At 35.2% G+C, this 15,276-nt stretch overlaps 1 protein-coding gene across 1 annotated transcript in view; it reads right to left on the bottom strand.

Annotated features, from left to right (window-relative positions):
* Window positions 1–4,105: 4,105 nt before the first annotated feature.
* The window catches only part of TBC1D14 (TBC1 domain family member 14), a 123,475-nt gene continuing 112,304 nt past the window's right edge, over window positions 4,106–15,276 (bottom strand). Inside the window, exons 12-13 of the mRNA XM_044682408.1 lie at window positions 11,033–11,291; window positions 4,106–4,171 (exon numbers count right to left, since the gene is read on the bottom strand). Of these exons, the coding sequence (XP_044538343.1) occupies window positions 4,106–4,171; window positions 11,033–11,291 (325 nt within the window). The remainder of the gene's footprint in view (window positions 4,172–11,032; window positions 11,292–15,276) is intronic.

Below are 15,276 nucleotides of genomic sequence, written 5' to 3'. Positions count from 1 at the left end.
CAGCCAGGAGGACAAGCATGGAGAGATGCATAGGAACTGATGCAGAGTGCTAGAAGCAAAACTAGTAAAAATACATGACGGCAACATAAGTGGGGAAGGACAAAAAGAGAAAAGAAACTGAACATGGCTGTAGTAAAAGAGAGAGGACTAAAAGAGTGGAGCACTGCAATCCTGTAACTGAGTTAATATGTTATCCTTGTTTGGCTAATTTTTTCCATTTTAATTTGCTACATGGGATTGGATGGCTGAGTAGAGGCGTGTCAGGGGGATACATTTAGAAATAAAAAAGAAAAATCATTTAAAAGATGTAAAAGGGGAGAGAAGTAGATATTTGGAGGTTCTTTAACTTCTAATTTTCGGGGATTTTAAGGGATAACAAAAATTAATGGAATACCTATTGTGTACAATGGCATCTCTAAAGTGAGTTTTGCATCTAATCATAGTACATTTGAACTAATCAGTTTTCCACAGACTTTCATGGCAACTAAACTTATGTAAATACTACCTCTTCTTTATCTAAACATGGTCCAAAGAAAGATCTCTCTCAACTTAGAAAACTTCCAAGGGATCAAAGTTCTGAACAGTATTTAAGCTATCCAAGCCCAAGTTCCCCCAATCAGCAGAGAGAAATTCCTCAAGATTTACTGATAGAGGGACAATAAATACTATTAGGGGCCTGAAAGTAAATATGGCCCAGAACAACTAATTGATCATATGACAATTGGAAGTCTGAGACCCAGCAATTCATTTGGAGAATGTAGACAATGAACCCAAAGAAGTTCAGCAACTTCCCCACAGTTTCATAGGTAAGAACAGAACTGAGTTTTGACTTCAAGTCCTCTATTTCTGAACTTAGAATTCCTTTCCTTTGTGGCACAGCACCCAAAAGATAAGTATACTGTAGCCCTTTAGATGGCTGGATTTTTAGGAGGGCTCTTCTTTGGTAAGTTAGGAATGCTAGTAATATTTATGAAATATCCATATTGATATCAAAATATACTCTATTCTAACTCTAAATCTCACATTTTACATAAAATCTGATTGTATGGGGTTTTTTTTTTCTAGCATATATATTTTCCTTCCTTTCAAACAAATCTCATGTTAAGGGTAGGGAAGGGAACAAGGTGTCCCTACTCAAACTAATATGGCACTAGGGATACCTCTGAAATTCAGTTTAGTTTTCTTCAAATACTGGAAAGTATCTACTGGTTCCCATAAAAAGAAGACCTTTAACTCCCTCTGTAATAAAACTACCAAGATTCATTAAAAATTCAGACAAAATAACAAGTTATTTCTAATCTAGAAGATAAGAATGCAAAGCCAAAGTATATGAACAATAGACATAAAACAATTTTACATGACTTTTATTTAATAAAACCATTATTTACAGTTCAAAAAGTTCTAGTTTGATACACTCACCTAAACAAAACAAATGAATAATTGTACAAGCAATCAAAACATGATCTGTAGTAAGTGTATCAAGAATTCTCTATAAGCAATTTTAATTAAGACACTGAAAAATATAAGCAGTTATAAAGTACTTTTAAAATGAACTTTTAAAAAACTAAATAAGACATTGTGACTACTAATAGAAGATGCCAAGTTTGTTCTTTACTATAAAGTGCAGGTTGCACAAAATCCCAAACACGAAGTCTTAGATTCTGTAATTGAGTTGCACATAAAGTGAAAAATGCAAACTTGTGAAATGGTGCAGCATTTCAATATTTGTAGTTACTCTTAAAGAGAAACCCAGTTTTTTCAGATGTAGACATTTACTGAAAAGAGGGTAAGCCCATTTGTCTTATAGTTTTAAACCTTCCAACACTTGAACAGTAAAAAATTAAGTTGGCAAAATCTTAGGTGATCCCTGAATTGCTTATGAAAACTATTCTTCAGCACTTGAGATTGGGTATACAGTCCAATCATAGGGTGTTATGGAATCCTGTGCCAATTTTACAGACATCAATGATTCTATCCAAAGGAGTCTATTTTTTCCAAATAAGTCTAATGAAAAAAGTTAAAGAGCTGCATTTTTAGACAGGTGAAAATTTTCACAAATTGTGCAAAGCTCATTATTGCATTGCTTTTCTTCATTACTTAACAAATACTTATGTACACCAAGAAAAGATAGAAAATATATACATCTTCAGAGATCAGAAATCCTAAGTCATTGAACAAAAATAATTACATCTATGGAGAATTACCAGTGCACAAGTGCTGCAGCAGGCTCTTGGTCACAACCATGCCACTTTCAGTCTGTTACATTCAATATCTTGATTTTAGGAAATGGGCATCTGCAGGGGTTAAGGTCTAGAAAGGCTGATAGAATATCTAGTAGAAAAAGAATGCCTTCTCAAAAAAAAAAGTCAAATTAAAGACAGGAAAAGTCATCTTTTTAAAGGCTGAGGCAAAAAGTGATTTCAACAGCACACTACAAAGCTCACTGGAGGAGAGTCAGCATTTTGTAGCTGAACACATACCTAAAAAAATTCATTCCTAAAAAGGTAACAAACCACACAGAGTGCAAGTACTGGATGTCAGGCATACTAATGACTTCAGAAGTAGGTATCTTAACCTGAAGGTCTGTAGACTTTCTAGTTGTTTAGTGCATTCTAGACTGATCAAAATAGAGAAGTAGCAGTTTTGAAAAAAGGATAAAAATAACACCATTGTCAGGTTTGGATGGGTATAAGACTTCTGATACACTCAGAGATCGCCCACCAACAGGAACAATCTTTGTAAAGAAGTATGAAATTGGGAATGAGAAGTGTAATGAGTAATAAGCTTTCTTTTATGGTGTGATAATACTCCTCAAGCACTTATGGGAATGGCAAATGATGTCATGATATGCTTTGAACTGGTAAAAACAGTATTCTAAGAAAGCAAGAAGTTGGTGGATAGGGGTGGGAGGCACATCTCAGAATCATGGATTCACAAAGAGATGATCACTCTGTTATAAAAATTTTACCCCAAAAAACCCCGACCATTTTCTACAAGTGGAATAACTGAAATTCTTAATTGTTACTAGGAGAACTGCCTGAAGACAGACATAAATGATTCTAATATCCTAGTTCAGAGCTATTAGGTATATATTGCTTCATTCGTCTGAAATGATGACAATTTCTAAAGCGCATGATGTCATACATAGAGGTAATCATGGGCACTTATGATTTATTCTGACATTCAGCTGATGAAGTCAGGGAAAGAAGTGGCCTTTCCCTCATGCATGACCCACTGTTGTGGTAGTTTTTGTTTGTTCGTTTCTGAGTGCATCACATAACTTGCTTTCATAAAGACTGAATAGTTGTATCTCAAATGACTGTGTTTCTTCTACTTTTTTCAATAAATAAAGGCTGTTTATGTTCTTATGCCCACCGAGTTTTTATTTCCTCTTCATCCGATTGCCAGAAGAGCTATTCAATGAGAGCAGGGGAATAGTCTCTGGGAGAACTTGGTAGTCTTTGGATATTAAATGTGTCACTTCCAACAAACAAATATACTCAGAAACTTTATAAAGGCAACTTGGTAAAACTCTAAAACAAGCAACAGCTTTCTTCCGCAATAATGTATAGCTCTTTTGGTTATATCAATACACAATCCCATTTTCACTGAATGTTATCTTTGGTAAATGTGTTTTTAAAACATGACCCAAAGCTTTGGGGGGAGGGGGGAACAGCTAATGAGATTAATACCTTCTTTAACTAAAATATGCAAACATGAACTGGTGTCATGGATTAAACAGTCTTCAGAAGCACATTTTCACTACAAGAGTGTAAAGTACTTTCCATTTCATATTGACTTGCTAAGATTTCATTAACTTGTATGGAAACTGAAAGGAAAAACTTAGTCATTGCCCGTATTCAAAAACGTGCAAAGTGTGAGGGCTGAGTACAATCAACACCAAGTCATCATTCCACTGAGCTTCTTAGGGCTAAGCCTTGGTTTACGTCTAAAAAGGTATGTGTGGGAGTGTTTTTAAGGCCAACTCCAGTGGTATAAACAAAACTTGAAAATAATAGACTTGATGTTTCTCAGATGCCTATAATCCATTTGAAAGCAAGATATTTGCCAACTGGATATCTATTGGTCCAATACATGTGAAGTGTCAGTGTCTTAGGGAAGGGCTTCCCCTTTCCATGTCCCGGTTGTCTTTCTGCAATGCGAGCAGTACCTAGAAATCAGATGGAAGACAATTAAAGCCTGCCTCATATACACATACCTGCAAACAGTTACATGAAAGACATGACAGGAAAGGCCACCCCAAAAACTTCTCATGTTTTAACCTGAAAGATGTTGAGGAGATAATAGGCTAATGGCTGACATAGAGACAGCTTTATAGCTGCCAAATGCTTTTATGCAAAATACTCATCTGACAAAGCCTATAAAAACATGCAGTATTATACAATCTGGTAACAATTGGCTATTAAAATCTGTGGTGGCTATAGTATCTGTCTCTGAATTAGGATGATATATATCAATGAAATCCACAAATGATCTTCAGAATTCATTTCAGCAAATAATTTAACTTCTCCTAGAGCAACAAGATTAACATTTGTTTGAATTTTAACCCCTTGCTCTTGAGGTAGAAAGGGTGATTCTACATTAATGAGGGAAAAAACAAGAGACAAGCAAAATAAAGAAAAAGTATCAATTCAGGAACTTTAAAAAGTTACATGAACTATAGCATATAAACTGAGAACTATATCATTAATTTTTTTTCAATTTACTTTGGGTAAACACTGTACCCATAAGAAAGAAAATATATCTGTAAATATGCCAATGGTATTTTGTTTTTTAAAATTCAATTTTATTTAATTTTCAAATTCCAAATTTGGAATTTTCAATTCTCTCTCTTCCTTCCTACTCCCCTGCCTCATTGCCCCACTAAAAACGGCAAGAAAATCAAAATCCATTACAAATATGTAGAATAATGCAAAACAAATTTCTTCATTAACCATGAAGAAGGAAAGGAAAGAAGGAGAGGGAGGGAAGAAGGGGGAGTGAAAGAAAGGAAGGCTAGGGAAGGAAGGGAAAGAAAAAATACAATTCAATCTGCATTCATAATCCATTAGCTCTTTGTCTAGAGGTTAATAGCATATTTCATGATAAATCTTTTGGAATTGTGATTAGTCATTGTGTTGACCAGAATTCCTAAGTCCTTCAAAGTTGATTATTTTTACAATATTGTTGTCTTTGTGTAAATTGTCCTCCCAGTTCTCACATCAATTTGCTTCAGTTTATATGTCTTCCCAGGTTTCACTGAAATGATCCCTTCATAATTTCTTAGAGCACAACAGTATTTTCAACACACTCATAATCTACTGTTCATATTTCATAACTCTTCCCCAATTGATAAGTATCTCCTCAGTTTCCAATTCTTTGCTCCCACAAAAGAGCTGTTTTAAGTATTATATGTGAGTCCTTTTTCTTTGACTTCTGTAGTTGGGTAAAAGGGAATACACATTTTAATACCTTTATGGGTATGGTTCCAAATTACTCTCCAAAATGGTTGGACAAGTTCACAGATCCACCAACAGTAAATTAAAGAATCTGTCTTTTCACAACCCCTTCAGAATTAGTCGTTTTCAGATGGTTGGTCATCTTAGTCAATTTGATGAGTGTGATGTAGAAACTGAGAATAACTTTAATTTACAACTCTCTATTAATGATTTAGAGCATTTTAAAAAATTAGCAGTAGGATGAAGCAGTGGATAGAATGCCAGACCTGGAGTCAGGAAGTTTAATTTTCCTGAGTTCAAATCTGCCCTCAAATTTCCTAGCTGTGTGACTCAAGGAAAGTCATTTGACCTGTTTACTTCAGTTTCCTCATCTGTGTCTGCCAAGCAAACTCCAAATGGGGTCACAAAGTGACACACTCAATTGAAAAACAAATGAACATTGATATCTTTGATTTCTTCCTCTGAAAATTGTCAATTCATATCATTTTCTCAATTAAAAATGGCTCTGATTCTTATAAAATGAATTCCACACTGTATATCATTTAAAAATGAAATATCAGAGAAATTTGTTGCAAAGATATTTTACTACTTTTCTACTTTTCTTGTAATTTTGATTGCATTGGCTTTATTTAGTTTCTAATTAATTTTTAATCTATGGTTCAAAGGCTTTTACTGAATGTAATTTCTATTGCATTATAATCAGAAAAAAAATAATATTTCTGTTTTTCTGCATTTGTTTGTGAGGTTTGTATGTCCTAACATATGGTCAATTTCTGTGAAAGTGCCATGCATTGCTGAGAAATAGATATAGCCCTTTTCTATTCTATTGCTACTCAATATTCTTCAGAAGTCTAGAACATCTAACTTTTCTAAAATTTCCATTCATCAATTTTTTATTTATTTTATAGTTAGGCTGATCTAGATCTGAAAAAGGTAAATTGAATACCTCCACTATTACAGTTTTATTATTTCCTCCTGTAATTCATTTAACTTTTTCTTTAACAATTTAGATACAATCCAATTGATATATTATATACTTATATATACATCTGTATATATATCTTTAGCACTGATATTAATTTATTGTCTATGGAACCTATTATTTACTTATTTTTAAGACCTTATCTTCTGTCTTAGAATCAAAATGCATATTGGTTCCAAGGCAGAAGAGTGGTAAAGGCTAGGCAATGGGAGTTAAGTGACTTGCCCAGGGTCATAAAGTTAGAAAGTGTCTGAGACCATATTTGAACCCAGGATCTCCCATCTTCAGGCCCAGCTCTCAATTCACTGAGCCACCTAGCTGTTCCCATTTATGGCACCTTTTAGCAAAATGAAGTTTCCCTGTTTCATCACTTGTAATTAGGTCTATTTTTTTTTAAACCCTTAACTTCTGTGTATTGGCTCCTAGGTGGAAGAGTGGTAAGGGTGGGCAATGGGGGTCAAGTGACTTGCCCAGGGTCACACAGCTGGGAAGTGTCTGAGGCCAGATTTGAACCTAGGACCTCCTGTCTCTAGGCCTGACTCTCAATCCACTGAGCTACCCAGCTGCCCCAATTAGGTCTATTTTTGCTTTTGTTTTGTCTGAGATTTTACTTCAGCTGAAGAATAATAGATTCTACTCCAAATTCTTATTCAAACTCCAGAAATATCTTTCTTTTTCAAGAGTCTTTCTTTTAATAACTGTAAGAGGCATAAGTTTAAAGGTAGGTGTGTAAGCAGGCTAGGAAAAGCCTTAGCTGGAGGTCATGGACATTCTGAATGGAATGCAGCGGAAGGAGGAAGTGGCTTGTGCCTGAGAAGGACTCCATGGTGGTTGGCACAAACTGTTGCTGACCCTGGGAGATCTCAGAGCTAGGGGAGTTGTATCCAGACTCCCTGGGATCCTGAGAGTGGTGAAGGCTTACAGCAGAGGACATCAGACCTGCAGAGCTGCACCGAGTAGGGAAGTGGTTTGTGATCTGGTGGACAGCATTGCAAACTTTCTCTATCTGGATACCTTGGATCACCTGATCTGGTGGAGTTGACTCCTGGCATCCTGAAACCATCCCTGAATTAGCCGTGAGATCCCAAGTAAAGCCACCCTCAGGTCCTCAGCTAAGCTGACCAAACCTGGCTGGTACCAGGTTGGGAGGAACTTTTCCCTTGTGACTCCAGTACAGCTTTCTTTGGGTCCTGTCTTGCTTAGATCATAGGAGAGTGTAGTCAAGTCCTTCCCCTGCCTCTGTGGTTTGCCCTTAGCTTTTAAGTGTAGTAAACCCTATTCCCATCCTTAATCTTAGTTTGTCCTTGATTAAATGTGTTGCCTTAACTTATAGACTCCTGCTTTTACTTTGCTGATTACCACAGGCCTAGTCTTGGTGCTGCAGAGTGGCAGTTGGACCTAACAGCCAATTCAGTATCAGACACCACTTTGCTGTTAAAACTTTGGTCTCCCTACTTGTGGGCCCCTTCCTGTCATTCCTGTCTCTCACACCCACCTGGACCCATATTTACTGTTTAAGGGACCTTTCCCTGGTAATCCTCCATTACATAACCAATCCTTGGATTACGGTTTCTAATTCATTTTGCTATCCACTTCCATTTTATAGGTGAATTTATTCTATTCACATTTACAGTTATGATTGCTAACTGCGTATTTCCCTTCTTCCTCATTTGTTATATTTATCTTTCTCTTTTTCATCCTGTTCATTTTTTAAGTTTGTTTTAATATGACTACCACATTCCTTAATCCACCCTCTCCCTCTTCTTCTATTTCTTTTCTGTTAACTTCCTTCCCTCCTACTACCTGGCTAAGTTGAATTTCTTTTTTTTTTTTTTTTAAACCCTTACCTTCCGACTTGGAATCAATACTTTGTATTGGCTCCAAGGCAGAAGAGTGGTAAGGGTAGGCAATGGGGGTCAAGTGACTTGCCCAGGGTCACACGGCTAGGAAGTGGCTGAGGCCAGGTTTGAACCTAGGACCTCCCATCTCTAGGCCTGGTTCTCTATCCACTGAGCTACCCAGCTGCCCCCTAAGTTGAATTTTTATCCACAACTGTGGTTTTGTGTAATTCTTCCCTCCCTGAAACAGTTCAGATGACAATGAGGCTCAAGTAGAGCCCATTCCCTTCACTGCCTTCCTCCATTTTATTAACTCTTCTTTGTGCATTCCATTTATGTAACATAATTTTTCACATTCGCCCATCTACCCCGCTTCCTCACCAAATACATTCCTCTTCCCACCCTTTTGGCTTTTTTTTTTTTTTTGGAGATCATTCAAACATAACAGAATTACACTCAGGCCTCTATGGCTAATTAGATTCCCTCTAAGACTTGTGATGATGACAACGTTCTGAGGGGTTACATGTATCATTTCCCCCTATAAATGTAAATAGTTTAACCTTGTTTATTTCTTTGTAGTTTTTAACTCATGCTTACCTTTTTTCTGTGCTTCTCAAATGTCAATTTTTTTATTCAGTTCTGGACTTTTCATCAAGTATTCTTGGAAGTCTTTTATTTTACTAAATATCTATTTCTCCTTCTATAGGATTACTTTAAACACACACATACATACACTGAAAGATAGATATAGATAGATTTCTGGGTAGCTTGTTCTTGGTTGCAATCCTAGACCCCTTGCCTTCTGGAATATTATATTTTATACTCTCTGTTTCTTTGAAGTGATGGGTACTACATCTCACGTGATAATTGTGGCCCTAAAGTATTTGAATTCTTTTTTTTCTTTGGTTGCTTGCAGTATTTTCTCTTTGATCTAGGAGCTCTGGATTTTTGTTATGATATCCCCGAGAGTTTTGATTTTGGATTTTATTTTAGAAGGTGAACAATGGATACTTTCAATTTCTACTTGCCCTATGGCTTTTCAATATCTAAGTGATTTTCTTTTAAAATTTCTTGAAATATGGTGGTCTAGGCTCTTCTTTTGTTCATGGCTTCCAGGAAACATGATGATTCTTAATTCTCTTCAAATTAGTTTCCTTATCATTTTTTTTGCTTATGAGACTTTTCACAATTTCTTTTATTTTTTTTTCAGTCTTTTGACTTTGTTTTATTTCTTGATGCCTCAAGGAGTCATTATTTTCTACCTGGCCAATAATTTTCTAGGAGTTACTTTCTTCAGTAAGGTTTTCTACCTCTTTTGCCAAGTTGTTAATTCTCATTTAACATATTTTTTGTATGATACTCATTATTTTTCCCATTTTCCCTCTACTGCTCTTATTTGTTTTTATAATTTTTTTCTTTTTCAAAAATCTCTTTCTTATTCAGTTTGTGTCCAATCCAAATTTTCCTTTGAAGCTTTGCTTCCAGGTGTTTTCAAGTTGTTTTTGTTTTCTGTGTTTAAGTTTTGAGCTTCCGTGTCACTATGGTAGCTCATTTTCCCCCCTCTCTTTTTTTTGAATGCTTATTCTTATAACCTACTTCTTGACTTTGTATTATATATTAGCCTTTGCTCACTTCTAGGGCAGAGTTATAGGAGGAGGAGAGATGTCTATTCTGAGGAATACCAGTATGGATTATCCACACCATTATCATTTCAGAGTAAAAAACATCAAGAATTTAACCATTCAATAAATTAAAAATAATGTATTTATAGGTGCCTTTGATATATCCTTTGTAGTAAGAAAGGACTAGGTTTTTAATAATTTCCTGACACATAAAATATTTTGTACTTTGCAAAATACTTTCATAGATATTGTCTTTTGTTTATCATTAACTATTTTTCAAGAAATGTGAGGCAGAGATATTTCCCCTTTTAGAGATGGGAAATTAATTCACAGGTTTGAAATACTAAACTGGTACACTTTTACCTTGCATGTTTTCTTTAAAAGGAAAATATTCAACACAATAATAGGATCATAATGTCAAAATAATTGTTGACTAGAAAATGGATATAGAGCCCCATCACCCAGTTTGTCCAGGTTCAATCCTACCCCTTTCTAGCTATGTGGCCTTGGGAAAGCCAATTCATATCTCTGGGCCAGACATGCATCTATTTCCTTCATATATAAACTGGGGATAATATAGAAACTACCTATTTCAAAGGGATGTGGTGAGAAGAAAATAAGAAAGCATAGAAATGAAAGTCCATGGAGGTGAGATGGCTTGTCAAAGAATGCAGAGCAAAATCACAAAAGAGTAGAGCCAAAGCTTTCTAGCTCTTTGTGTTTGCTTACATGCTTTACCATTTTCTCTTTCAGGATTTCAATTAAATAAATCAAACCTGCTTATTTATTGAATTATATTGTTCTGTCATATAGCATCATATAGTGCAAAACGTATTAGATTTAAAGCTCAGAGATCTAAGCTTATCTCCCAGTTCTGAGACTCATAGTCTACCATACTGTCTGGTATATGGTAGGAGCTTCAATAAGTGTAGAATCACAGCAAAAATCACTTCCCTTCAGTTTACTCATCTACAAAATGGTAATAATACTTAAGTCTACCTATTTCAAAAAGTAGTTTTAAGGACAGATGTAAACTTTAAGATGCAATAAAAATTTGAGTTATTACAGTATTTTTTTGCCTAATAAAGCCACATATTTAGGGAGAAATATTAAAAAATAAGAATTATTTACCTGAGCCCACTTTTTGTTTCTACTTTGCATCTGAATTGCAGCAATAGATGAAAAGAACTCTTCTGAAGGCAAATCTTCTGGTAACTTAGTGAGGAACTGGGCTATGTGAATAAAATCCATTTTGGTCAAAATATCTTCAAATAGTTTGAGTATTCCCAGGGCAGTACGGAACAGAAACTCTTCACCATCACGACAGAACACGTCCCATATTCGACATGCCAGATCAAGTGGCAAAGATTTACTATACAACGTAAAAATCCTGGAAATGAGAGGGCAAGTTTTTTAGGCCTGGGAGCAGGCAAAGAGAAAACTCTTAATCATAGTTTGAACCTTTTTAAAACAAGTATACCTAAAACAGTTCTCCATTTTGGTAAGAGTTGTCTAGGATCCATATTAATTTTAAAGAACAATCAAGCATGTTTCAAGTCCTAACATTGCAAAGCTATGCTTTGCCCTAAAACAATACATCCCCTGATGCTAATGAAAAAAGAAAAGCAAATAATACCTTATACTTAAATTTTCAAATTTTGCACACAAATGTAGAGTTACATAAGCACTTAGCTTTTCAAATATATTTCAAATGTTATAGGCATTATTATCACATTGACAGCATTGAAATTACTGAAGAAATACAAGTTATTTAAATATATTGCTACATACTGCAGCTTAACTCCACATATATAACATTCAAAGAAAGGGCAATGCTGTCTTTCCCAGCAGGAATCAGTAAAGAAGCAAACTTAATTTTTTCCAAACAGCTGATCTGTGACCATTGGAAGCTGACCATTAAACATACAATAACATATAGGCATGTCTTACTTCAAGAATAACAAAAACACAACTGAGGCTACCAAAAATTAGAGGAATGATTAACTGCTTTAAAAAGAATTTGCCAAGTTTTTTTAATTAATAGTTTATTCTTCTAATGCATTTTAAAAAAATACATTGATTTCTTTTTCTGAAGTCTATTTCATACAGAAAGTTTACTATGGGACTTACTGGTTAGTTCTCTTCTAAAGCTTTCATGAGTTTCTATCATTTCACATGCCATATCCAGATGTAACCCTAAAGTTATTGAGGAGCTTATTGTATCATCGTTATACTATATGAAAAGCCTTTACACTTTCTAAGTAGAGCGTTACAGTAAGTACAGGGTGACAAATTTGAGCCATAAAATTGCACTACATGAGTTTTAAAAGCCAAGCATGCATTACAACTTGATAGTATCATAAGAACATCAGGAAGAAGGCAAAGTTTGGGGTAAAAGATAATGATTGATGAAAATAATAACTTATTTATTCAAATAACAATTTATTAGATTAACACAACTAGGAGCATATGAAGAATTGTACCACTTAGGGAAAATCCTTCTTTCATGGATTACTCTTCATTGTACATTTTCTATGATAGTGGCAAACAGACTTGGTAAGCACACATCATCCTATTTTATATCTTCATTAATATTAATAACCATATGGTCTCCTAACAAAGTTATCTATAGTTCAATCTTTCAAGGAATCTAAATGAGATTTTATCATATACACAGGAGACACCTTGCTAGAAGTGAGCCTTTAAAATAGAATTTTGCTAATTGGAAAATGAGGGGATGCCCTTCGATTGGGGAATGGCTGAACAAATTGTGGTATCTGTTGGTGATGGAATACTATTGTGCTCAAAGGAATAATGAACTGGAGCAATTCAATGTGAACTGGAATGATCTCCAGGAATTGATGCAGAGTGAAAGGAGCAGAATCAAGAGAATATTGTACACAGGGATTGAAACACTGTGGCACAATCGAATGTAATAAACTTTTCTTTTTTTTAAATTTTGTTTAATTAATTAATTTAGAATATTTTTCCATGGTTACATGATTCATGTTCTTTCCCTTTACTCCTCTTCCCCACTCCCATAGCAAATACTCAGTTCATCTGGGTTTTACAAGTATTATTGATCAAGACCTATTTCCATATTATTAACATTTGCAATATAGTGATCATTTAGAGTCTACATCCACAATTATATCTCCATTGAACAATGTGATCAAGAAAATGTCTTTCTTCTGCGATTCTACTCCCACAGTTCTTTCTCTGAATGTGGATAGTGTTCTTTCTCATAAGTCCCTCAGAATTGTACTGTATCATTGCATTGCTGCTAGTAGAGAAATCCATTACATTTGATTGTACCACAATGTATCAATCTCTGTGTACAATGTTCCTCTGGCTCTGCTCCTTTCACTCTCCATCAATTCCTGGAGATCTTTCCAGCTCACATGGAATTCCTCCAGTTCATTATTCCTTTGAGCACAATAGTATTCCATCATCAACAGATACCACAATTTGTTCAGCCATTCCCCAATCGATGGACACCCCCTCATTTGCCACAAGAGTCTTTTCCCCTTATCTCTTTGGGGTACAAACCCAGCAGTGGTATGACTGGACCAAAGGGCAGGCAGTCATTTAAAGCCCTTTGGGCATAAATCCAAACTGCCTTCCAGAATGGTTGGATCAATTCACAATTCCACCAGCAAAGCATTAGTGTTCCAATTTTGCCACATCCCCTCCAACATTTATTACTTTCCTTTGCTGTCATATTAGCCAATCTGCTAGGTATGAGGTGATAGCTCAGAGTTGTTTTGATTTGCATTTCTCTAATTATAAGAGATTTAGAACACTTTTTTATGTGCTTATTGATAGTTTTGATTTCTTTATCACTGTCTATTCGTGTCCCTTGCCCATTTATCAATTGAAGAATGGCTTGATTTTTTGTACAATTGATTGAGTTCATTATAAATTTGAGAAATTAGACTTTTGTCAGAGGTTTTCGTCATAAAGATTTTTCCTCAATTTGTTGCTTCCCTTCTAATTTTGTTTGCATTGGTTTTGTTTGTACAAACCCTTTTTAATTTAATGTAATCAAAATTATTCATTTTACATTTTGTAATATTCTCTATTTCTCACTTGGTCTTAAATGTTTTCCTTTACCATAGATCTGAAAGGTATACTATTCTATGGTTCATTTAATTTACTTGTAGTTTCCTTCTTTATATTTAAGTCATTTACCCATTCTGAATTTATCTTGGAATAGAGTGTGAGACGTTGATCTAGACCTAATCTCTCCCATACTATTTTCCAATTTTCCCAGCAGTTTTTCTCAAACAATGGGTTCTTGTCCCAAAAGCCAGGATCTTTGGGTTTATTGTATACTATCTTGCTGAGGGCATTTACTCCAAGTCTATTCCATTGATCCTCCCTTCTGTCTTTTAGCCAGTACCGTATTGTTTTGATGATCAAATAGACTTTTCTATTAGCAGCAATGCAATGATCCAGGACAATCCAGAGGAACTTATGAGAAAGAATGCTATCCGCATTCAGAGAAAGAACTGTGGGAGCAGAAACACAGAAGAAAAAACATTTGCTTGATCACATAGTTCGTTGGGGATATGATTGGGCATGTAAACTCTAAATGATCTATTATTACAAATATTAATAATATGGAAATAGGTCTTGATCAATGATATATGCAAAACCCAGTGGAACTGCTCATTGGCTATAGGAGGGAGGAGGGAGGAGGGGAAGGAAGGAACATGAATCATGTAATCATGGAAAAATATTCTAAATTAGTTAAATAAATACATTTTTGCTGTACCCAAATCAAATGCTTTTTCTCCCAAGCACAAATAGTAAGCCCAGTGGGATTTTGTTATCTTCTACACATTTCAGGCAACTATTTGCCTAGAAAGATCAAACTACTCTAAAATCATTTTTAAAACCTAAAAGCCTATAATATGGAAATAAGTCTTGATTGATGACACATGTTAAAACCAGTGGAAATGCACATTGGCTATGCGGGGGAGGTGAAGGGGAAAGTAAAAACATGAATCATGTAACCATGGAAAATTTTTCTAAAAAATAAAATATTTGGGGGGCAGCTGGGTAGCTCAGTGGATTGAGAATCAGGCCTAGAGATGGGAGGTCCTAGGTTCAAATCCAACCTCAGACACTTCCCAGCTGTGTGACCCTGGGCAAGTCATTTGACCCCCATTGTCCACCCTTACCACTCTTCCACCAAGGAGCCAATACACAGAAGTTAAGGGTTTAAAAAAAAATTTAAACATAAAAAAAACTAAAAGCCTGACTTTTTTTTCCTTTAATTCTTCATGAAGGACATCCTTCAAGTGTGTAGTTTCTGATGTTTTGTAGAGATGAGAAAATATAAAATATTATCAAGGTTGTTTTTTTTTTTT

This window comes from Gracilinanus agilis, chromosome 6, assembly GCF_016433145.1.
Source record: "Gracilinanus agilis isolate LMUSP501 chromosome 6, AgileGrace, whole genome shotgun sequence".
In the NCBI taxonomy this organism is placed as follows: Eukaryota; Metazoa; Chordata; class Mammalia; order Didelphimorphia; family Didelphidae; genus Gracilinanus; species Gracilinanus agilis.
This window is presented reverse-complemented; position numbering and strand designations above follow the sequence as displayed.